Here is a 22584-nt window from a genome sequence, read left to right as displayed (position 1 = left end):
CAGGTACACTTGGAAATGTTAGAGCCTTTGCCATGCTCTGCACCCAGTTGGGCACAGGCCTAGCCCACAGTACACATGCACCCTCTCTTCGTTGTACTGCAGCAGCTGCCCCAGATGTAGCAGTCACAAGGAGATGAAGTCGGCAGAAAGCTTGCGCAGCCCTGGAGCTATCTTTTGGTGACATTTTCTTCCCAATGGCTCGGGACTTAGTGAATGTGCTCTCCCTCAGAGATGGGTCATGTTAACGCCAAGCTGAGGGCACAGGAGGTGGGCGCAAGAGTTACACGGGAAGTGCCAGTGAGGGTAAGTCAGGCTGTAGCCCTCATTCCTGCTGACGGTACACTGCTCTGCCGGCAGGGCCCACGCTCCTGCTGGACAGCTGACCTCAGGAAAGCCCAAACCTCTGGGATTATGTTTGTCTCTCAAGATGCAAAGCATCTTCCTTGCAGAAGCAGAAGACATCAGGCTGATGCTTCTGCTCCCCACCACTCCCGGAGTGCCCCTTTCCCCTGCTGGTGCCTGCCTGCTGCTGTGCTGATGCACCCAGCAACACCTGCAGCAGCTAGAGGCAATGGTCACCGTCTTGCTTTTGTTGAAGCTTGGCTTTCTGGTGACCAGTGTTTCTGTCTAACAGCTTAGGGTTTAGTTGGCTCCGTGCCCCCAGCAAATAAGAACAAACCATCCAGAGAAGTCAGGAGTTTGGGCCTGCCCCTTGAACTAGACTGCCCTGGACATGACCAGGAGCTCTGCTGATGTCCAGGAAAGCAAGAAGACCCAGGAAGGCCATGGCCAAAGAGGTTTGAGCCCTGGCAGGATGTCCATTGTGAAGGGAACACTGGTCACATGGTTGGGATGGTCTGTGTGCAACCCAGGGTACTTTTGGGATGTCACCTCTGAGCTACTGTGGCTGCCCTGTCCTCACTGCAGCTCCCCTCAGCAGAGCCCAGCTCCACCTAGGCTGCTGCTCAGCAGGTGCATAAGGCACAGAGGCTTGGCTGTGCTGTTGGCCTCTTTTGGGATCTTTCTTTTGGGGCTGGCAGCAACTTTGCATGCTGAATCCCAAAGGTACTTATCTCTCCCTTACTCCTGCCAGGCTCACTTGGCTGATGGGGATGCCATGGGTCTGTGGCCAGTGGGCTGGGTACCCCATGGGGGTGCAGGGGTCTTTGGGAGTGCCAAGACACCTCACTGCTTCTTCCTTAGTGTCCTCCTGCAGCAGACGTGAGCTGTGCTTCAAAATGTCCTGCAGGCTGGGACCGTGCAAGGGAGCAGTGGTGGTTGGTGGGGTTTTGCGAACAGTCACGTCCCAAGCAGAAGAGGCGCATGTTGAAAGTGGGCAAGGGGAAAGGCCCCTGAAAAGCTGAGGCTGGGTGACCAAGAATGGTAAGGATGCGATTTTCCCCAGGGGAGTATATCAGCTCCCAAGGTTTTGGGCAGGTCCCAGTTCATAAAGGAAGAGTTTCTCTGGGACTCAACTGACCGCACGCTGCCCAGATGCCTGCGTGCAGCTGATCAGGTAGAGGTGGTACAAAGAAGGACTTCTCCCTCTGTGAAAGGAAGCCATTTATTACAGAAAAGCAGAAAGCTGATACAATTGTACAAAAGTAACAGTGAAATAGCTTCTTTTTTTTTTTTTTTCTGGGCAAATAAGACATTATCATGTCACTATTTATTAAGCTTTTTAAAAGCTAGTATTAGAGTAAGCAGTAATAGGAACTACATTACTAGACAAACACTGGCAAAGCTCTGGCAACAGTTGGCATCTGTGACAGAAAGAAAAGATGTAATTATGTGGTAGATTCTCAACAGGTTTTTGCACAATCAGAGTCTGAAGAACCATACTGCTTATGTCAAATTTGACATGACAGCAAGAATCGGGCTGTCAACATGCACACTATATTGCAGCAGCTTGTTGACTTCAGTACTTCAATAGTCCTAGTTAGAATGAGGAAACCTTGGTGACCCACTGCAGTTTCTAAACAGCTTGAGTGGGTACAAATGTGAGCAGCTACCAAAAGAGAGGAGCGCAAGGGAGAAGCCTCAAGTGAGGGACCTCAATAGGCCGGAGAAATGGGCCGCCAGGAACATGATGAAGTTCAACAAGGAAAATCGCAAAGTCCTGCCCCTGGGGAGGAACAACCCCAGGCACCAGTAGATGCTGGGGGCTGACCAACTGGGAAGAAGCTCTGCAGAGAAGGCTGCTGAGGATGCTGGTAGACAACAAGTTGAACTTGAGCTAGCAATGTGCCCTTGCCGCAAAAAGGACTACTGATGTCCTGGGCCGCATTAGGAGGAGTGTCGGCAGCGGGTTGAGGGAGGTGATCCTTCCCCTCTGCTCAGTATTGGTGAGGCCACACCTGGAGCACTGTGCCTAGTTCTGGGCTCCCCAGCACAAGAGAGACATGGACATACTGGAGAGAGTACAACAGACAGCCATGAAGATGATTAAGGGACTGGAGCATCTCTCCCATGAGGAAAGGCTGAGAGAGCTGGGACTGCTCAGCCTGGAGAAGGGGAGGATCAAGCGGGACCTCATCAATGTGTATCAATACCCAAAGGGAGGGTGCAAAGAGGATGGAGACAGGCTCTTTCCAGTGGTTCCCAGTGCAGGACCAGAGGCAATGGGCACAATCTGAAACACGGTAGGTTCCCTCAGAGCATCAGAAAGCAGTTTTTTACTGTGAAGGTGACAGAGTGCTGGCAGAGGCTGCCCAGGGAGGTTGTGGAGTCTCCATCCATGGAGATATTCAAAAGCCATGTGGACATGGTCCTGGGCAGCCTAGGTGTCCCTGCTCGAGCAGGGGGTTGGATGACATGACCTCCAGAGGTCACTTCCAACCTCAAGCTTACTGTGATCCTGCGCTGCCTCCTTCTTCAGGAAGCACATTCTTGCTACCCCTCATGCCAGCACTCGCACTTTGGCAGCTGCATGACAAGGTGGAGCTTAAGCTAAAGACTAATTTGCCAAAAAGAACCCAAGTTTCCAACTCACTACACTGTTGCACACCTGAGCTTGCTTAGGAGATGTTTTGGACTGTACTCCTGGGGACAGAACTGCCTCCATGGGCAGAAACCTGCATTTAAGATGATTCAATGTGTCCACAAAACCATAGCCCCATTTGCAGCAGAGGTAAAGACAGTCACCACCACTCCCAAAATCAAGCTGTGGCTCTACCTTTTTGGATGAGAAAAGAGACAATTTGGCTGAAAATTCACAAAAATCTCCCCACCATTGAAAAAAAGCAGTGTTTTGACCATTTGCACCAGCACCAGCAGGGATGTAAACAAGAATGGCCCCTGTTGTGTTTCCAACCAGTGGTTCCACTCTGGTAGTGCTGAAACAACTCAGAATATGCCATCAGCTTAAAGAGCAGAGGAATTGAAAGTACAAGTGTCCAAACTGTTCTATGATTTATCCAAGTAGTTTGTAATTGTTGACTTCCTTCTGCAATTGCCATTTTCAGCAATTTGTTCTCTCCAGGTGGTGATGTCCTTTAATTAAAATCAATTTTATGACATCCTTCAGGTGTACACATGATGAAATATATATATATGAAACTGCCTAATTTTTTTTTTTTTGGCATAGACTACAGAAAGGGCATTAAAAAAAATCTTAAGGCTGCCCTATAATATCACTGAACAAGAAATGAGCAAAGCATTCTAGTGTCCACAGGCCCAGGTAAGAGTAAACCGTCATCTAAAGATGTCTCTCTTAAGAAGGTCTTTTCTCTGTGATAATGGAGTTTGGTGCGGGTTCTGGATGCCACACAGAGCAAAAGATTGAGAGATATTCCTTTTGTGCAGGGACAGGGTGGATGCCAAACACAATTCTCCTTTCTAGGCCTGAGAAGTGTCGGATGCTGTCAAGAACAATGACATCTTCTAAAACATTCTCCGCTAGCCCCAAGACCAACCTCACCCTGCATTTCCTTATTTGTCTTTTTAGCTCAGGTTCCAGTATCTGACTGAACACCCAGGCTCCATGCTGTGTACTGCACAGGATTGCGGTATCTTTGATGGGATAGCCTTGCTGGGTGTAGCTGTTGCACTGCCTGGTCACGTACTCTGCCATTTCAAATGTTCCCATATTTTTTTTTATTATGTAGTCACCTGACAAAGAATGGGCACATTCAGCCTGTTTAAACAACTCTTCCAGCACCTCATAGGGCATATCTGTGTTATGTTCTTGGAGGATTTCCTCCATGAGATTAAACATGACATTGTATATTTGCTTGGCATTACAGACCACTTTGGTCAACCATTCCTGAGGATATAGTTCTGAAAACTTAAGACCACAACCGTATGGGTGAGTAGACTGGAAGAAATCCAGGAAGACCCAGAAAATGCCACTTTTTTTCTTGACTAGCTCCTGGGCACATTGGTGCCAGTTTTCTTCAGGACGAAAATTCTGAGCTTCATCAACTACAATGTGTTTCACTTCTGGGAAGTCCCCATTTAAGAAGGCAACATGTGTCACAGACCAGCAGATGTCATTTCTAAAAAAAAAAAGAAACCAAAACCCCCCAAAACCATATGGTAAATAAAAAGAAGATGCAAGCAGACAAATCCATATTGACTGCCTCCATTTCTCAGTGAGCTCTTGCTTGGAGGGCTATTGCTGCTTGCTGTCTAAAAATGCAAAGCTTCCTATCTCAGCTGCAGCATGCTCTACCATTTTCCTGGTGGAAACATTTATTCCAGTGGATTGGCTGTGTGCTGGCCTTGGCTCTACCCTAGGAGGAGGCTCAGGCCCACCCTTCCTCCATGGGGACCCCGTGGCAAGGCTCCCCAGGGGCGTCTCTCTGCCTTGCTCTCCCCAGCCCAGGGAAGGCAGCATGGTGCCCGAGCTCCCGTGGGAAGGACGGGTACCCTTTTCTCCCCAGGATGAGCAGGGACTGGCAGCACTTCTGCCTGCCAAGGCCAGGACCTGCTGTTTGGGCACTGCTGGGCCTGAGCTGGGCCTCGACTCCCTGATGCAAGGTGCCTTGTCCAGCGCGGTGGCCTTGGTGACCTCTCCATGCTGACACAAGTGGAAACACAGTGAGAACAGGACTGGGGAACTGCTCTGCCTGAAATCCTCTACCAAAAGGGGAGCAGTTTCTGTTCTCCTTGCCTAGATGGCCCAGGTCCAAGAGCCAGCTCCTAACACAGCTGCACAAGAGCTTGCATCAGACCCAGCACAGGCAGTGTGGAGACAGAGAAAGGCAGGTGGGTAGTTTTGGTGTCAGCATCAGCTGTGATAGCCTGTGAAACTAAGGCCATCGTCTTTTGAAGGTCTAACACCATCCAGCAATCACTGAACATGGGATTCTCCCTGCAGTCAGTGAACGCTGGATCTGGGCCAGAGCTCGGCTCAATAATACTTTCAATATTAACACCTTTATTGGGATGATTATTGTATGTTTGTGTCAGCCAAAGTTATATATTTGGCAAACAGATATAAAATCAGCAGGGCTTGTGCTGTATGTACAGAAGATGGAATGAAAGAAAGAAAAAAGAGGAAATACACATTACTGCTTACCCCACAAACTTCTTCACAAATGTAGAGTATCTCTTTTGTGGAACAGTGAAAAATGTTTCTTATTCTCTCAATGATCTTCAAAGCCATGATTGTTTTCCCTGTTCCAGGAACACCAAGGACACACTGCTCCTTGGCTTTGTGCAGGTTCTTGGAGAGCTGCTCATACTGTTTGAGAGTGAGAAGGTTGAAAATCTCATAGCCAAGATGGTCACTTAAGTAGGACTTAAAGCACAGCACAACAATCACAAGTGCATGCAGGAATGCGGGGATGTCCCTGGAGGTGAGGATGTAATTCTCTGGGTACAAGCTGCCATAACCACATGGGTTTTTTTGGTTCTCTTGCTGGAAAATGTCATCCTCTGCAACTTCCATCTGCTTCTCTGTGCCATTCAGGTGCAGTATTTGGGGAATCACACACACTTTTGAAGCATATCCCCCATCATTGACTAGTTTCTGCTTTAATGCATAAGCAGTTTCTCTTGAGTTTTCAGACTCAGCAGAAGGGGCATCCTTGACTACGGTATACAATACTGGCTACACATTTTCAGCTACTAAGAGAGCATCACACACAACATCCTGTTTTCTCCGCAATCCAATGTCAACAGCCCAACTCCTTGAAAATATCAGTACCCCCTTGTTAAGTGGATGGATTTGTTTTTTCATTAAATCCTCTAATCCAGGATACTCTGAGAATAGGTTGGTGCAGATGGTTTCTGGCTTCCATTTGATTTCACTAGAACCCACTAGAAAAAAGAAAAAATGAGGAAAACAAAATACAGCAAATAATTTACTCAACACTCCAGTTACTGGAGGAATATATTATACCATGAGGTCATCAAAGTAAATGATTTAGTGTGAGTAAAAACTTCAGCATTCCCATGATACCTGGTGGTAAATCTGTAAGGATTTTTTAATTAATAAAAGAGATATAAACTCCATGCTTCAGGCATGCCTGACTTCTAAATGGAATAAGAAAAAGTCTCTTTGGAGGGATCTGCCTCCTTTCTATCTCCCTTCTCATTATTTAGGTAGGTATTCCTCTGACCTCTGATATTGCTGCCACAGTGAGAGACTGGTGCTGGAACCAGATGGAGCAGCCCACTTGCAGCATCTCCTACACTCCTGACTGGTTAAACACAATGCATATAACAAGGAAAAAGGCACCCAGGAGCATCATCAGTCTCCTGATGTATAGATACACATTCCTATTAAACAGAGGGGAATACATGAAGATACTTCTCATCCCAACGCTAAACCTGGTGCTCCTCCAAAATAACAAGTAACAGTGATTTTAAAAAATACTAACACAAATCATCTCTTAACTTTACAGGTTAAAATTACAGCTATGCACATTGATAACACACAGACAAACCTCAAGGGCAAGCATACATTTACACTGACTGTGTCACAGCCTTCCATTTAAAAAACACATTCTCATCAAGAAACAAATTAATATCCTTGTACCAAAACACTATTAACCAGTCAGGAAATCAATCATCTGAGACTAATCCTGAAAACAGATGTGAAAAGATAGCAAAATTACAAAAATTAATTAGAAAAAATAGCAATTAATACATACATCCATAGGTCAGAATTTGGGAAAAAAAATAACCCACGGACTATGTTTAATGAGAAAGTATCTGTTTGCTACTGATTGGAGTGGTTCTGATACTCCACAAGAACCTGGAATGCTACATCTCTCCCATGTGTCTCAGAGCTTGACCTAAAGCCACAACCCTGCTCTGCAGGAAGATAGGATTTACATTGCCCTTGGCTACTTCTGTTCCCTTGTCTTTCAGGGCTTGGTATGTGGGAGTATCTGTTGCTCAGCAACCACCGCTGCTTTTATAGCTGAAGTGTTTCTGAAATAATCAGTCTTCATCTAAAAAATAAAAGCACAACGAGGTTCTCCACCCCTGCATGGTAAGGACTAAGCTTTACTTTCCCCTGTGTGTCCAGCCTGAAGTTCCCCTGTGGCACTGAGTAGGGCAGCAGAATTAACTTATTGGGTGAGATAAATGTCTAAGCCGATCAGACACCTGACACCCAAATACTTGGTGCTTAGCCCTGCAGACCAGCAATACAGCACTGCTAGTACCAAGCCATAGGGAGTGTACTGAGTTTGCAAGGCCTCAGGTCTGGGGCTTGTCTGGTTGCTTTGTCTGAATTTTTGTTGACCTGTTTGGAGCTTTGTTTTTACTTGTTTGCCTGTAAAAGCATTTTTTCTGATAACCAGGTGGCTGTGGATAACAACCATCAATTTATACAGGTCTTCTGCACAGGATAAAATCCTTCTGCCTATAACATGATGATGCAGAGTGCAGAAATACAGGTCTGGTAGGACAGCAGAGGTCTTGAGATGTGGGATACAGGATGCAGGGCTGAATTCAAGTGTGGGGCAGTGAGAGACAGAGCACAGGAGATCCCAAGGCCAGAAACAGCTCTCAGATGGTCAGATAAAGAAATGCAGCTCCAGAGCTGAGCAAAACTGATTTTAAGGGTAACAGAGAACAAGCATCTAACTTCTGTGAAACACGCCATGTTTACTGAACTCCAATAAAGCAGTGAACTTGCAGACCAGTGAAGAAAGAACAAGGTGTAAAACTGCATTAGCAAACCTACAGCATGTGACCCCAAGTGGATCCAGAAGCAGGAGACAGAAACCATCAGCATCAACTATGTACTCCTGATGAAAGCACCGGGGATGCTGACAACTCACCCTAACAACTCCTAGCAGACTGGAGCCATCAACAGCAGGATCCTGAGTGCCAGTGGAAGGCTGAGTGTAACGCCAGGAACAGTGATGGATACTAGGAAATGTGCAGGTAACTATTATTATTATTATTATTATTATTATTATTATTATTATTACTTTTTTCAGAGTGGTATTCATTTATTGTCCTTTTCTTTCTTTATCTGTAATAACTAGACCTTGACTAATGATAATTCTTTGATTAGACTACTTAGATTTCAGTTATGCTAGAAATAAATTATTCTCTCTCTTTTTTGTCCATAACAAGACTTTTGAGCATAACAGAGGGAAGACAGTGCTCAAACCCCTGGGACACTAGGTATATTCTCAGCAGTTGTGTGCATTAGGGATTATACTTGGTGACAAAAATGGGAGAAGAGATCAAAACACCTGAAAAATCAGAGAAATCAACATTCTTGGAGCAACTGCATCTTTTAAATATCCTAACAGTTGTTTGCCTAAAATCTTGTATTTATATCACGTTACCTTCCTAGAAGTTCTGTCAAATACAATCTTAAATTCAAAAAAATATCCAGAAAAAATGGCTTACCTGGGTAGAGGCATTCTTGGAGTTCAGATGCACACTGGAGACCAGCTTTTGAATAAACTGGCTTGATAAGAGGAGGACCATTTGCCAAGCTGAGCTCATTCTCAAATTTATCAGCCAGATCTGAAAGATCCTGGGGGAAGAAAGAAATATGTTATACCCATCAAAATCCTTCCATATGAACTTTTAAAACCCAGCACTAAAAAGTAAGTAGAATGATCAATTTAAAACCTCCCCTCTCAATCCTACTCAAGAAAATGCTGCCTACGTAGCTACGAATGGCAGTATTCTGTCAAACCAACAGGATCTTGATTTGCTATAGAAGAGGGAGGGCTCACAGCATAGATGGCGTTACAGTTCAAAGGCTAGATCTAGACCCCATGTGGGATGAGTTTGTTGGGACCCCGGTGCACAGGTGAAAGACACCTGACATGCCAGTTCAGCACACCAGCATGCTACAGGAACCACCTACGTGTACCACAAGTCACTTCAGTAGATACACATCTCCAAAAGCCCTTGCTGTTGTTCCCCTCCTATCAACATCAAAATAAAGTTCCCCTCCTATCAACATCAGCCTCTCTGTCTTTTGTGTGACTGTGTCCTTTGAAGAGACCAGACATTCCAGCTCTAAGTGCAGACCAGGGCCACAGGAGAGGTTTCACACAAGGCCAGAGCCACCTGGCATGCTGGGGTTCCGCTGGTCCAGGAGGTCCCCTTCGACTAGTATATGCCTTGCTCATGCGGTCACTGCCATGGATACACACTCAAGGGAAATCTGTGTTACAGGGAACCTGTAGGAAAGGAGGGTTAGTTTCACCTTAAGAGTGAAAAACTCTTATTCAAATCTGTGGTGAGAATAAACTCTCTAGGACTCTCTCTGACATGTCTTGTGGGGTGATGGAACAAAATGCAGGACATAGCTTTTTCAGGGGAAGGATTTCACAATGAAGCGGGACAACATGCCTTAAAACAAGCAAAGCCTTGCACCCCTGCTCCTTTAAAACAGCCTTTAACAACAACGAAGCCACACCAGGTGTGCAGAGTGACGTTTCAGTAGGTATCCGAAGTGTGTGTGAGCCTCGGAAAGGGGAAGTGGTTAGCAGCCTGATGAATACCGAGCATTGCTTGCTGAGCTGCAGATTTGAAAGGATTTTCCTCAACCTCAGGCTGATCTCTGAAGAGACGACTGGCCAGGTTTTAGTAGCTACCCTAGCATGGCCAACTTCATTACAGATGTTATTAGTACTTGATAAGGGGAAGGAGAGGAAAAGTTGCAGGTCAGTTTGACACCACCATTACAGCTAAAATGATTATTTTACTTTAGTGCTGGCATGCAACTTGTGCCAGGATGCTGGATCTACGCAGATGAAACCAGGGCATGGAGGTTAAACGTTGCTAGTGCATCAAACGCTGCAGATTTCACTCCATGGGGATCAGTACCAGTAAGGACTTTTTTATTTTTCAAAATAAACCCCTTTTAGGCACCTAAAGGGGCCGGATTTCCACCAGGCCACCACTCCCTCCTAAGCATCTTAACAGACAAAGCCAGCTTCAAAAGTTTTCTGCAATTCTCATTAAGAGTAATAGAAGCTCCTGGGCGATTTTGAATGTTTCCACTTCATTTAGGGGCATATGGGATCCCTCAGAAGGCTTATTCTAGTTGGGAGTGCTTCAAAAAGTCCTCCTGAACCAGTTCAGAGAGTAATGATTCACAGAACGGTTTGCCGTTGGAGGCCAGTTACCATACTGTCACCCCCAGTGCCTGTGACTGTGCCATGAGCCAAAGGCCCTTTTCTAGGTTTGGTGAGAACACAGGGCAAAAGAAGTTGGTGTTTCCTCCTGAAAGCTTACAAACCAAGGCAGAAATTAAGTTGGCGCTAAGGTAAATGCAGACATTTACCTGGGTCTGCAGCTGTCATGAGCTCCGTCCATTTCCTGACGCTCAGTCTTTTGATCATGTCACCTGTCACTATCCAGGATTCAGGGTTATCATAGAAAACAGTGCAGCAAAACGGTTCGACTCGCACAGCACATATATAGCCCTGCAAGCCTTCTGCTTCGTCATAAACGCCAGGACGTAAGTCTTAAAATGCACGCCAGCCTGAGAGCCGCAGAAGTGATGGATGGGCATTGAGCCCATGGTATCAGTACTGTTTTTTCTAAAGCTTCTTTCCCCACTTTACCATGGCTTCCAATGACTTTACTGCTGTCATCCACTCCAAAAAATAAATAACCACCCTGAGTGTTTGCAAAGGCAGAGACATAATTTGGAAGGGTTTTTCTGATGTATTCCAAGACATTCTCTGTAGAGAAGTTCTTAAATTCAATATGTGTTGCCTCTGTGAAATCCAGGACCTCCCCAACAATCAGTTTGTCTCTCTTTAAAAATCTGGCAGTGGCATCTTGGATGTTGCACTCCTTGGTGTTCAGAGGGGTCTCCTTTGCTCCCCCATCAAAATTCAGCAGAGCTTTCTCAGCGCTTGGCCCATTCTCATCATGGCACTTGGCACAGCTTTCTTTCCTCCTCAGAAATCCAGCCACGTCGCTTAAAGTCATAGGGACAACCAAAGTGAAAGACCTACGGGACAAAACAGTGCTCAGGCTACAGATACGCAGCTTTGTGGCTGCACTTCTCTGCTCTGGACCTCCACAGTTCCATGTTTTAACAAAAAGCAGCAAGTGACTCTGCTGCTGCATCCACGTGAAGTATTCGCTGGTCTCGGTGCTGTCCATGCACCCCCCGAGGCTCTGCTCAATGTCCAGACCAATGCCGTGCTCCCAAAAGCAGTAGTTCTTGTCTTTGCTCTCCATCCTCGCTACTCCTCCTCCTGAATTCAGCAATGCGCACACAGCTATAGAAAGCTCCTTTTGTTGCCTTTTCTGATTGTGAGAGGTCTTCTTTCTGGATCTCCCTCCTAAAACTATTTTCCCAATATCTACCACCACATCAGGATAGTTTGTTTTCAAATTAATCAGCAGCTGCCCTTCTTGTCTGGCCATCCTGCTCCTGAAATGATAAATTATTAAAAACACCTCACGATTGATTATACACCGCAGTGTGACAAAGGAAACCATACGCCTTTGGCTTAGGCTTACACGCTAGATTTAATAAACTGGAAAATAAAAATCATTACTTGCAACACACAAGCAAATCAAAGACAGGCTATTGCAGAGACACCCAGAGACGTCATGTTAAGTAAGCTAATTTATTGGGCTCTTTTGCATATCGGGCTCTAAGTTACCCTGAAGCTACGTACAAGCCATACCCCAGATATCTCGGGCAGGCAGCCGCGGGCCGTTTACGGGAGCAGTTCCGACCGACTCCCCATCGCGGGGAGGCCTGGGTCCCCCCCGCCCGCGGCCGGCAGAGCCGAGGAGCCCGGCGAGACCCCGCGCCGCAGGCAGAGCCCTCCGGGGCGGGCGGGGACCGGCTGCCCGCCCCCCCCCCCCCACCCCCGCAGGGCTGCAGAGCGGAGCCGGGCGCCCGCCCGGGAACTGCGCGGCCGGGCCGGGGGGTGCCCCGCTCGACGGGGCCGTCGCAAATGGCGGCGGGGCTGTCCCCGGCTCCTCTGCCCGCGCCGGGCTGGTCCCGCCGCCGGCAACCGGCCCCGGCAGCGGCCCCCGCCGGCTCGGCTGGGCCCGGGGCTCGGTGCCGCGCTCCGCCTCCCCCCCCCCGCCCGTTCCCGGACAGCGCTGGGCACCGGCCGAGGGGACGGCGGGCCCGGGACGGGCGGGGCAGGGAGGGGTAGTGGAGAACGGGCCCGGGCCCGGCCCTGCCTTCCCGGGGGGACGCGGGCGCAGGCGCGGGGGGCGGTGAGTCCCGGCGCCGCGCGGCTCTTCCCGCCGCTCCCAACCTCCCGCCAGCGGCCCGGCCCCGCCCCGCAGACACCGGGCGCTGTATTTCAAATAGTTTTAATTTTAAAAATATTCTATTCAGTGCTAAAATAACTTTCCACTTCCGCGCGCGGCCGCGCCTTCGGCTTCGCCAGGCTCGATCACAGACTCGGCGGGACATGCAGTGGCGGCGGGGGAGGCCGGGGGCTGGCGGCAGGAGCACGGGGCGGGGGGGGGGGGGGGGGGCTGCCTGGGAGGGGGAAGGGGGGGGGAAGCCGGCACCCTGCCGCATCCTTCCCCATCCCGGGGACTGGGGGGTACCTCGGCCGGGCGCAGGGGTTCCCCCGGCTCTCGGGGGGCTGGGGCAGCCGCGAGGGGAGCAGGCTGCAGACCCTGCCGGGATGGGGGTCTGCCCCGCGGGGGCTTCGCCAGCAGCCGGCGGCACCTGCCCTCCTTTGGGGGGGGCGCTCCCGGCTCTCCCAACACCAATGGCTTGAACTAGCAGCTTATTGCACAGCGTCCCAGCGGATCCCTGCCGCGGCTGGGCAGGACTCGGCCTCTCCCCGCCTCCCACCTCCTGCCGGCGCTCTCAAGGGAGGGAGCGGACAGATCACTTCGCAGGTGGAAGGCGGCTCTCCCGGGAGGGTGGGCAGGCGGGCCCGAAGCAGGCAAACGGCTCCTGCCAGTGCCCCGGGCGCCAGGGAGAGCAGGGAGTCCTGCAGACAACTCCCCCCGCGCAGGCAGACGGCCCGCCCGCCCACCGGAGACCCTCATGCTACAGAACAGGTCAGCAGGGAGAGAGGGAGCCAATAAATAGAGGCAAAATTTGCAGGTTCTGGTGGCAGCCCCATCCGCCCCGGGGGAGCGCAGGCTGTCTCGGCCGGGGCTGGCGGGAGGCTCCTGCCCTGGAGAGCAGGGCAGGGCAGGGCAGCTGGATGGCGAGTGGTGGGAGCACCCGTCCCTGGGGAAGGGGCGGGCTGGAGGGAAGCTCCCCGTCCCCCAGGGGAGGGCAGGCAGCTCTGCGAGGGGCTGGCGAAGGCGCTCTCCCCAGGGGTGGGCAGGCTAGCTCTCCGAGGCCGTGTGGCACACAGAGTTCTGATCGGCACAAAATCTCTTCAGAGGCGGCGCACCAGAGTCCTCCTCCTCTTCAGTTACCTGCAAGAGCCAGAGGTAGAGGTCATGGGCAGTGACGGGAGCTCAGTGTGCCCACCAAGCCACGTGGACCTAGACAAGGCTGTCACACTGTGGGGACACCCCAGGCTTTCATCTGTGAGGAAGCCCCAGGGCACCAGGAGTGAGAATCCACTTCAGCCCTGGAGTTGACTAGAACTGCTGCTTTACTCCACCTCCACCTCCTTTCTTCACACTTTTAACACCTGAACTGAACCAGGGGACAGCTCAGGAAGCCAGAAGGTTTGGGGAGCTCCTGGAGGGCACTTTGGGACTGCAGAGCAAGTCCATCTCTCCAGATGTTTCTGCTACAAGGGGCAGCAACGAGGGTGAAAGGGCCAAGCTGGCTCCATGCGTGTTTAGTCATGGTTTCAATGCCCCTTCCCTTACCTGAGTCTCAAGGGGCACTGGCTCTTCCTTTGTGAGAGTGGGAGGCTCGTCTGCAACTTCTGAGGAAGGCAGGGAGGGCTCTGGGGAGAACAGAAGGGTTAACAAAACTGCCCACCCAGGAGCACCGGGGTACCCAGCTCAGTGCTGAGCCAGGAGAAGAGACCTCCAGCAGAAGACAAGTCTCCACTGCCCTGTCCACTTCCAGCAGTACCTCAGTCACCCACCGAACAAGCAACAGCTCTGGCAGGGCCTTCCCCAGGCCCAGCCATCCACCTCCTCCCTTCCCAGCCCAGCACCCCAGCACCCACCTTCCAGCGTCTCCTGCCCCAGGGTGGGTGGCTGCGAGTCGTCCGTGCGGAAGTCAGACGTGTGGGCAGGACTCATGGACTCGCTCTGCTGGGGACTGGGGCTGGAGTTGGGGCTGCTGTCCACCTTGAGCTGGTAGACATCCGACAGGGAGCTCTGGTTGCTGTTCTCATCTGCAGAAACAGCACCTAGTGAAGAAGAGCACCTTGACCCAGGGGCACAGGCAGCCGAGGGCAGCACTGAGAGCCAGGGTCTTAGGGAGAAGGAAGAGCACAGTAAGAGGCAGTCCAAGTACAGGGGATTCACTGTCACTGATCAACTTAAGTGCTGCCAGGCATAGGACTCCCCGCCAGGACACAGCTGGCATCAGATACATGCCACAGGAGAGGGGGTGCTTCTGCCCAGGAAATGAGTCTGAGCAGACAGAGAGTGACCCTGGGCTATTCAGAAAGAATGAGCAGAAGGCACAGAGGTAATACAAAGCGCTGTGCCGACAAATTGTACGTCTGCAGCTTGCAAGGGCCCCAGGCATTCAAGGGCAGGAGACCTCTTGCCTGTGTACCAGGCTTTTGTACCTCTTCCGTTTGTGGGGCTGCAATCTGACAGCAGCACCAACGCTCAGCACCTGCCTCTGGACAGGGAGGCAATCCCGGCACACATCTTTTCCAGGTAAAGTGGTCCCAAACTGCAGACCTGCAACGCTAACCTTCTCACCGCATCTACTGGAAGTGCCAACACAGTCCCCAATTTCCCTTCGCTGCACCAAGAGCTGAGTGGAGAGGCTGGGGACAGGCATACACTCTGCTCCAGCAGTGAGCCCATGCGCTGCCTGAGCCTTGCTTGACTCCACCACAGAGCCCGGCCTGTCTGTGGCTGGCTGCGGTGCTCCGGTACCAAGAGCAAGGTCAAGGAGATCCTCTGCCCTTTCATCCTAAGGTCCATACAAATCACTGCTGGAAGCAGCAGGCTCAGCTGCAGGCAGCTACTGGCCTCTCCCCAGCAGGGACCACAAAGTGGGAATGGAACCCCCACTCCTCCAGTTCCCCACGAAGCTTCCTACAAGAGGATCCCAGAAACAGACAATTAAAATTCTTTCTGACAGAAAAAATGAACAGTTTCAGCAGGGACAGTCCAGAACTGGATCAGCACAACCCTGCACTGAAGACGCACACTGCTCTTCCCAATATACGCAGCATACATAAGCCAGCAACATCTCAGCTTCTATAAGGCCTTGAAGTCTTTCCCCAGCTTGAAGGGGGCTCAGCCAGACTCACCTTGGAACTCCAGGAGAAGAGAGGAGTTGGCAGAGGTGTCGGCTGGGAAGCCATTGGGTTCTCGGGCAGTGCTGCTACTTGATTTGGATTTCTCTTTCTTGAGGAGAAAAGGAAAAGCAGAAATACACGGTCAGAGGAGCCCACCACTGGCAAGAGAATGCAGAGGTGCACAAACTGCTCCAGAGAAGCCACTCCCCTTTCTCTCTCCCAGCAGCCCAGAGGGGTGTGCTCATGCAGGCCTTTTCCCTTTCCTTTTTGGGCACTTTTCTAACTGAGAGGCAAAACTTCAGCTGTGAAGGCCTCAGAATCAGGAGTAAAAGGGGAAATTGACCCCTGTCTAGGAGTACCACCAAATAAAAACAAGTCCTCCAGGGATTAAGGCAAAAAGGATCACAGGCAGCGAGAGGGGATCATCCAAGAGCGTGTGAGGTCAGGTGCAAGGGAGAAAAACGGTACGGATCCACCAGCACGGCCGCATTGCTGCAGGGCAACAGCAGATGGAGGTCCGTGGGAGACGTTACAGTCCAGGCTGCACTGAGGCATGACCCCCGGGCAGAGGCCCGATGCCGCTGCAGAGGCCAGGGGAAGAAGCAGCAGGGAGCCCCAGGGCTCTCCCCTGCAGAGCCACTGAGGCGAGCTGCTCAGCCGGGGCTGGGGGCGGCAGGGCCCGGCTCGGCTCCGGCCCCCCGCCGCGGAGCGGGCCGGGCCCGGGGCGGCCCTGAGGAGAAGGGCCCGGCCCCGCGCGGTACCCACCTCCTTGCTGTCCGCCACCGGCACCCACTTGAATATCCGCAGGGAAGTGTCGCCTACCGTCACCCACTTCTTCTCCCTGCGCGGACACAGCCGTTAACGGCGCCGAGCCCCTCCCCCCCCCCCAGGAGCCGAGGCCGGGAGAAGCCGGGCCCGGGGCTACCCTGGCAACAAGCCCCTCCCGCAAGGCTCCGATTGGCCCGGGGTAACGCCAATCGAAAGCACCGCTGCAGCCCGCCCCTTCACCCCGCCATCCTCATCGTGATTGGTCGGGCCGCCCGCCGATCACCGGCGCTTCCGGTCCCCTCCGCACCCCCGAGCAGACGGAGCGAGCTAATTGGCTGCTGCCTCGCTATCCCTGCCCACTACCCGACACAGCACGCTGATTGGATACTCGCTACCAGAGCACCTCCACCGGCACCCGTGTGGTGCGGTGATTGGCTGCACGCCGGGCAGGCCCCACCCCCCCGCAGCCCCGCCTCTCACCATCTGCGGACGCGCTCGATGGCCGCCATCACTTTTTTGATGTCATCCTTGGCGCGGCTGCGGGTCTCGGCGCGCACCGAGCGGCCCGACATGGCGCCCGCAGCCCCGGCAGCCCCGGCTCCGCAGCACCCGCCGCCTCTCTCCGCGCATGCGCGCGCCCCGCCCCCGCCCTGCGCGTCCTGCGTCACCGCGCTCGCCACGCCCGGAGGAAGGACGCGGGGGGAGGGGGGGTGACGGAGAGCGACGGCGCGTACTGCGCCTGCGCCGCTCGCCCCGCCCTCCTGCGTGGTGCGGCGCCAGCACCGCCATCTTATGTTGGGTCAAGTCCCGCCCGGCGCTCAGCACGACCCGGGGGCCTCTAGTCCGCATCGTGCTCATGGCGGTCGTACATGACCTGAACTGCCCGACCCGCATGGAAGGAGCCCTGCAGGCAGCAGCATTAAAGCGCTGCCTGCTTCTGCGCACCAGAAGGCCCACCGTTTAGCATCGCAGATTGAGCTGGGGCAGCTCCTCTGCAAAAAAACCCAAACCACACACCAAAACCCCCTTTTCTAAGTCCAGAAAAGCACACTGGTCCCATCTGAGCAATCACTCCCACGGGATAGCGATGAGACAGCAGGTGGGGACAAGCCCTTGGAAGAGAAAGGCACAACAGCGTCACCCCTCCATTGCCCCCCACCATCCCCAAGCAGACGCAGCGCCCAGCTCTCTGTCGCCAGTCAGAAAGCACGCAAGGAAGGCCCTGGGCACGCAGTCTGCATGCTCTTTTATTACAAGTTGTTCAGTGTTATTAAAAAAAATAATCCCTAAAGGCAGAACACAGCTGTCTGCGACCGTGGAGAGCCGGGACGTGCCACAGTGGGGGAAGGATTAGTGCTTCTTGCCATAGATTGCGGCCAGCGCTTTGCGGGCACTGGAGATCTGCTGCTCCAGCCTCTCTCGGGTGGCTTTGTTCCCAGTTTTTTTCAGCATGGTCTCCATCTCCTCCACCACCGCCCGATGACCAGCAGTGTTGTGGAAGACGCGGATGGCCCGGTCCCCACACGACACCAGGTAGCGGCTGTTAGTGTCAAAAGCCAAGTCTGTTATGCACTGTCCGTGCACGGCGAGAAAGCGCTCCTCCTCCTCTCCTCTTCTCGTGTTGTACACAACAATGTCTGTGCCGCTAGAGATGGCGACGACGCGAGCATCAGGGGACAGGGCGATTCGACAAGGCTCCATCACCTCACACTTCCCCGTCAGAAGCAGGTATGGATCCTGTTGCTTCTTATATTCCACATCTGTGTCCCAGAACTTCCATGTCCCATCCTTCGAAACAGTCGCCATCCTGCAGCCAGGAGACAGAGCACAGGTGAGTGCAAGGAAATCGGGCAGCACCTCTTCCCCTGCCACACCTGCGAATGAGGAATCCTTTGTGGACAGAGAGCTCTTTTGGGAAGTACGAATCTGTACACACATACAGTCCTCGTCCTCTTTGCAGAGCACGGATGGCAGTCACCCCCAGGAGGAAATCCAGAGGGAATACGCAGGTGGCACAAGCCAGTCAGGGTTTTGCTGCCCTGGGCTCCCAGGAGAGCACGCATGGCAGTGTTCCCCACACTGCACAGGGGTGCAGCCCCCCTGCGCAGGCTGCTGGCATACACTGGAAGGAGTGAGCTCACGTGGCCTGAGGGCAAGCCAGGGTGTACTGCTTCAGGCAGCGGGTAACACACACTTACCTCCTTGAGTCATTAGAGAAGGAGAAGGAATGTATGCCAGCGGTGTGGCCTTTCAACTCAAAAGCCCTGGCCACCTCCCGGAAGTCTCCATTCTTGCTAAAACACACCTCCCACACCTTCACATCAGGGGTAAAGCCACAGGATGCCACAAACCTGGGTGAACAAACAAGCAGAGACATAGGGCACCTGTTACAGAGCACCTACTCCGGCCGGGCCGCAGGGCCAGCCCTACAGAGCTCTCCTCTGGCCCCCTGAGCAAGGCAGGGGCCAGGGGCAGCCCTCCCAGGCAGAGGGGCGCCTAAGACAGGGCTCTGTGAAGGCAAAGCCATCCACACTCTTATGTTCGAATCTTTGCTTGGGTCAGCTGAAGAAGTTTCCACTTTTCACTGAAGCCAGGCTGGTAAAGGGAACGCTAAGGAAGGCCACCAAGGACCAGAACAACTTAGGAATGAGAAACTCATAGGCCAAAGCAAAAAACCTAAATGCTTTTGATCCCCAAACGCACTGAGCTTGGAGCATGGCAAGTCTTCCTGCAGCCACAAGTTAGAGACAGAGTGAGGAACAAGATTTTCCTGATAAACCCAGTAACAAATATTTTAATTTTATAATTAACCTTTAAAAGGTAACAAACAAGTTAGAAATGCTGCTTGCTTTTCATACGCCACTTGTGTTGTCCCACCTCTGCTATGTGAGGCCAACGCTGTTCTCCTCAGCTCTTCAGGAGATGATTAATAGGAACAGCAGTGCTGAGGCAAAACGGCAACCCACCAAGTGTCTGAGACTACACAGGTGAGAGTCAGTGCTCCTGGAGGGGCTGCTCTCGGGGGCCGGAATCCCTTTTTAAAATGTGGAACCCTCAAAAATTGCATTAAAATAACAGTTAACTGCTGATGGTCGGAACTGATGACGTCCTCTGGGAAGGAGCAAGGTTCCTGTTGGCTCCTGTGGCTTCCCACTCTGCAGCAGGAGCAGCGTGGAATACCTCATGCCTCTCACCTCCCACAGGGCGACACCGTGGCATAGGCATTGTTCATCTGGTTAGTGTTAATGCTGGCCAGGACTTCACCCTTCGGGCTCCATATCAGTATGGTAGTGTCACTGGAAGCTGTCATGATAAACTTTCCTGGAGGAAAAAGACAAAGATCAGAAGACGTCCCAGGCCTAACGCTGCCACAGACTTATCAAAGGCCTAGGACAGTCCCTAAGCAGGGCAACCTCTCCCTGAACCCAGACAGTGAAGAAAACCAAATGCAGCACCAAAATTCAAGGAGTGTCAATCTCCTGGGACAAAGCAAAGAGCAGTATCAGAAGACTTGGCTCCTGGTTATGCCTTAATGCACCCTTGGCTTCAGCAGCCATCAGTGGGCACTCAGAGACCAGGCATGCTTCTCACCCCAGCACCCTTCAGACCCCACTTGCAGAGCTCAGCACTAAGCTGGTACCACAGGAGTAACGCAGCAGACTCGGTCTTCCCCAGATGATTAAAACACAACTCGAGGTATCTGTAGCTTTCAAGTCTCAGATGGTGACCGGTAGCTGACTACAAGTCACACTGCTATTAACCGTGATTACTGGTTGTGTCAGCATTTTGGACTCCTGCTTGTTTCCACTTGCAATGCTTTCCCCTTTTCCATGTCAGCCCGGACAGGGAGTTGCCTGTTTACCTTTCAGCTACTTGTTACAGGTTTCAGTTTTCACTGTCACAGCTGAACAAAGGTCTCGGTTAACATTTTCTCTGCTCTCCTGTTGCAGAGGTGAACTCACATCCACCCACTTCCAACTGCCCACTGTCACATACCTGAAGCCTTAATCCATCAAGCCCTCACCACTAACACATCCCCCCCAGCCTCTGTTGTAGAAGACCCCAGAAGTCCAAGATAGACCACATTAACTCACTAGAGAGATTTTTGACTGGTTAAAGAGAGACGAGTGGGCCAGAGAACAGCGATCCTCTCAATATTGAGACCAGACCTCTTTGCAACAGCGTCCCTGAAAATGTAAATTGAGAGACTGTGCATATTGGGGAGCTAGTTCTGAGCTTACAAGAATATAATCTGTCTGAAAATGACATCTTTCAGTTCACTCAGCAGTAAACAAAGGCTAAAAAGTGACACCTAAGAGACTACAGAGAATCAGGTACTGGTGCAGAAATGGGCCTTGAGAATGCCCAAAACTCCAACACTTTCAACCCAGCAGCTCTCGCTTTTCAAGAAAATCAAAGCCGATCTCGAGCTTCAACAAGTGAGCAGCTCATTTCCATACCTGTCTCTGCAATTCCTATGTTAATGACAGGAGCCTTGTGCTTCTTTGGGAAGTCCCCTGAAGTTGCAGTGAAGGTGAAGCTGCCATCATCCTTCTTGGTCATTTTATAGACACGAATAGTCTCGCCATTCGCCAGCCAAACGATGAATGCCCTGTGGAAGGACAGGCGCTCTGAACTGTTAAGAAACAGTCTACCTCAGCTCAGCCTAGCGACAACAGGTAAACTAATAGGTCATTCAGTGGCACCTGGGGAAATGGATACACTGGCAGATCAACAGCTGTATGCTTTACAACGGCACTAGGTTCTCTCCCTGTGTTAGCTCAACTGCAATGCTGAATGGAAAAGAACAGAATTTATTACTCCATATCTGTAAACGAGATCCCTTCCTCTCTCTTAAAAGAGGCCACTTCACAAAGTGCCAAGGCATGCTTTTCCGCCAACATTCCCCGCCAGCAAGAGCTCTCTCCCCAGTCCCCAGAGTGGCTCAGCAACTCAACCCTGCTGCAGGGCCTGCTGACAAAGACCTTAACAAGCACCCTCCACAGGCACAGCAAGCTAGGCACTGGGATATTTGCCCTGAGAACCACGTTAAAATGCCAGCTGTTTTCACGAGAGGCCATGAATCAGTGGTACCATTAAGACCCCATGAGGGATGTCGCCTCCGTGCAGCCCAGAGGACACATCACTGACCCCGGCCGAGGCTTGCGCTGTGTGACCGGCAGCTCTGTCCACAGGACGTCCTGGTGCCTATACGCCCCAACCGGTCCCTGGGCTGGGAGTGGGTGAGGTGTGGTGAGGCCTGGCCCTACCGTGAGTCAGGGCTGAGGCGGACAAGCTCGGCGTGGTCCAGCCCCACGTTGGCGCGCAGGCAGCGGTGCTCGCGCGCCGTCAAGTCCCGGGTGCTCCACAGTCGGATCGTGCGGTCGTCAGCGCACGACGCCAGGTACTTGCCGTTGCTGCTGAAGTCCAGGCAGGAGACGGAGCCGCTGTGGCCCTGTGGAGAGAGCGCGGTCACAGCGGGGAGGAGGAGGCGGAATAGGAGAAGGCGGGGGGGGCCCTGGCGGGGCAGGAGGCGCCGAGCCCGGCGGGATTACCGGCACCGGGGCACACACGGTACCTTGAGGGCGGCGACCAGCAGCCGGTGGGCGAAGCTGTGCTGCTGCGGTTTGTCCCGCCGGGCCCGTGCCGGCAGCTTCGCCTTGCGGTGCTCCTCCGGCCTGGCGGCGGCGTCGCCGTTCGTCCTGGGGCCTGCGAGGAGCGGAGGCTCGGCTCGGCTCAGCTGCGCGCCGCCCGGCCCGGCCGGCCCCGGTCCCCCCACCCCCGCCGTACCCGCGGTACTCACCGTCCGGTGGGGCGGCGGGCAGGCCCCGCGGGGCGGCGCGGCGCAGCGCGGCCGCAAGCAGCAGCAGGATGAGGAGGAGGGCGAGGGCGCCCGGCAGCACCGACCCGCCGAGCGCCGCCGCCTCCATCTTCCCGCCACCGCCGCCACCTCAGCGGGGCGGCGCCGACCGCCCCCCCTCCCCCGCCCGGCGGGAGCCGGCGCGACCCGGTGCGCATGCGCGCCAGTAGGGGC

At 52.7% G+C, this 22584-nt stretch overlaps 6 protein-coding genes across 10 annotated transcripts in view; 1 reads left to right on the top strand and 5 right to left on the bottom strand.

Moving 5' to 3' along the window:
- Positions 1 to 22584, top strand: part of NSUN5 (NOP2/Sun RNA methyltransferase 5) — a 197362-nt gene that overhangs the window by 7477 nt on the left and 167301 nt on the right. The gene's annotated exons all lie outside the window — the stretch shown is intronic.
- LOC104322027 (schlafen family member 11-like) lies at positions 1549 to 4837 on the bottom strand. Its single transcript, XM_069793033.1, is given in 3 exon segments — positions 1549 to 3790; positions 3793 to 4612; positions 4733 to 4837. Coding segments are annotated over 3 exon segments (1083 nt in total). The 3' UTR covers positions 1549 to 3632.
- LOC104322024 (schlafen family member 5-like) lies at positions 5376 to 6764 on the bottom strand. The gene is given in 2 exon segments (XM_069793032.1): positions 5376 to 6264; positions 6758 to 6764. Coding segments are annotated over 2 exon segments (879 nt in total). The 3' UTR covers positions 5376 to 5392.
- Positions 6126 to 12617, bottom strand: LOC104322017 (protein SLFN14-like). Its single transcript, XM_009925026.2, is given in 6 exon segments — positions 6126 to 6264; positions 8241 to 8331; positions 8824 to 9611; positions 10721 to 10891; positions 10894 to 10968; positions 10971 to 12617. Coding segments are annotated over 4 exon segments (1182 nt in total). The 5' UTR covers positions 11896 to 12617; the 3' UTR covers positions 6126 to 6264; positions 8241 to 8331; positions 8824 to 9600.
- On the bottom strand, positions 12717 to 17206 carry BCL7B (BAF chromatin remodeling complex subunit BCL7B). Of its 2 annotated transcripts, none has more exons than XM_069791614.1 (6): positions 17031 to 17206; positions 16548 to 16623; positions 15795 to 15891; positions 14523 to 14708; positions 14215 to 14294; positions 12717 to 13809 (listed from the first exon to the last, which is right to left on the bottom strand). In XM_069791614.1, the coding sequence occupies exons 1-6, from the start codon at positions 17120 to 17122 to the stop codon at positions 13717 to 13719; spliced, it is 624 nt and encodes a 207-aa protein (XP_069647715.1). In that variant the 5' UTR covers positions 17123 to 17206; the 3' UTR covers positions 12717 to 13716. The 2 variants fall into 2 exon arrangements, with proteins under 2 accessions (XP_069647715.1, XP_069647717.1); XM_069791616.1 differs by having other exon boundaries at positions 14523 to 14693.
- On the bottom strand, positions 17780 to 22535 carry TBL2 (transducin beta like 2). Of its 4 annotated transcripts, XM_069791613.1 has the most exons (8): positions 22354 to 22535; positions 22129 to 22259; positions 21821 to 22005; positions 21302 to 21343; positions 21011 to 21162; positions 19745 to 19871; positions 18749 to 18901; positions 17780 to 18357 (listed from the first exon to the last, which is right to left on the bottom strand). In XM_069791613.1, the coding sequence occupies exons 1-8, from the start codon at positions 22478 to 22480 to the stop codon at positions 17901 to 17903; spliced, it is 1374 nt and encodes a 457-aa protein (XP_069647714.1). In that variant the 5' UTR covers positions 22481 to 22535; the 3' UTR covers positions 17780 to 17900. The 4 variants fall into 4 exon arrangements, with proteins under 4 accessions (XP_069647714.1, XP_069647711.1, XP_069647713.1 ...); XM_069791610.1 differs by lacking the exon at positions 21302 to 21343 and having other exon boundaries at positions 22354 to 22534; XM_069791612.1 differs by lacking the exons at positions 21302 to 21343; positions 21821 to 22005; positions 22129 to 22259; positions 22354 to 22535 and adding an exon at positions 21702 to 21815.

This window comes from Haliaeetus albicilla, chromosome 9, assembly GCF_947461875.1.
Source record: "Haliaeetus albicilla chromosome 9, bHalAlb1.1, whole genome shotgun sequence".
NCBI classification, from domain to species: Eukaryota; Metazoa; Chordata; class Aves; order Accipitriformes; family Accipitridae; genus Haliaeetus; species Haliaeetus albicilla.
Note: the sequence above shows the minus strand (reverse complement) of the source record. Positions and strands in the feature narration are given on the sequence as shown.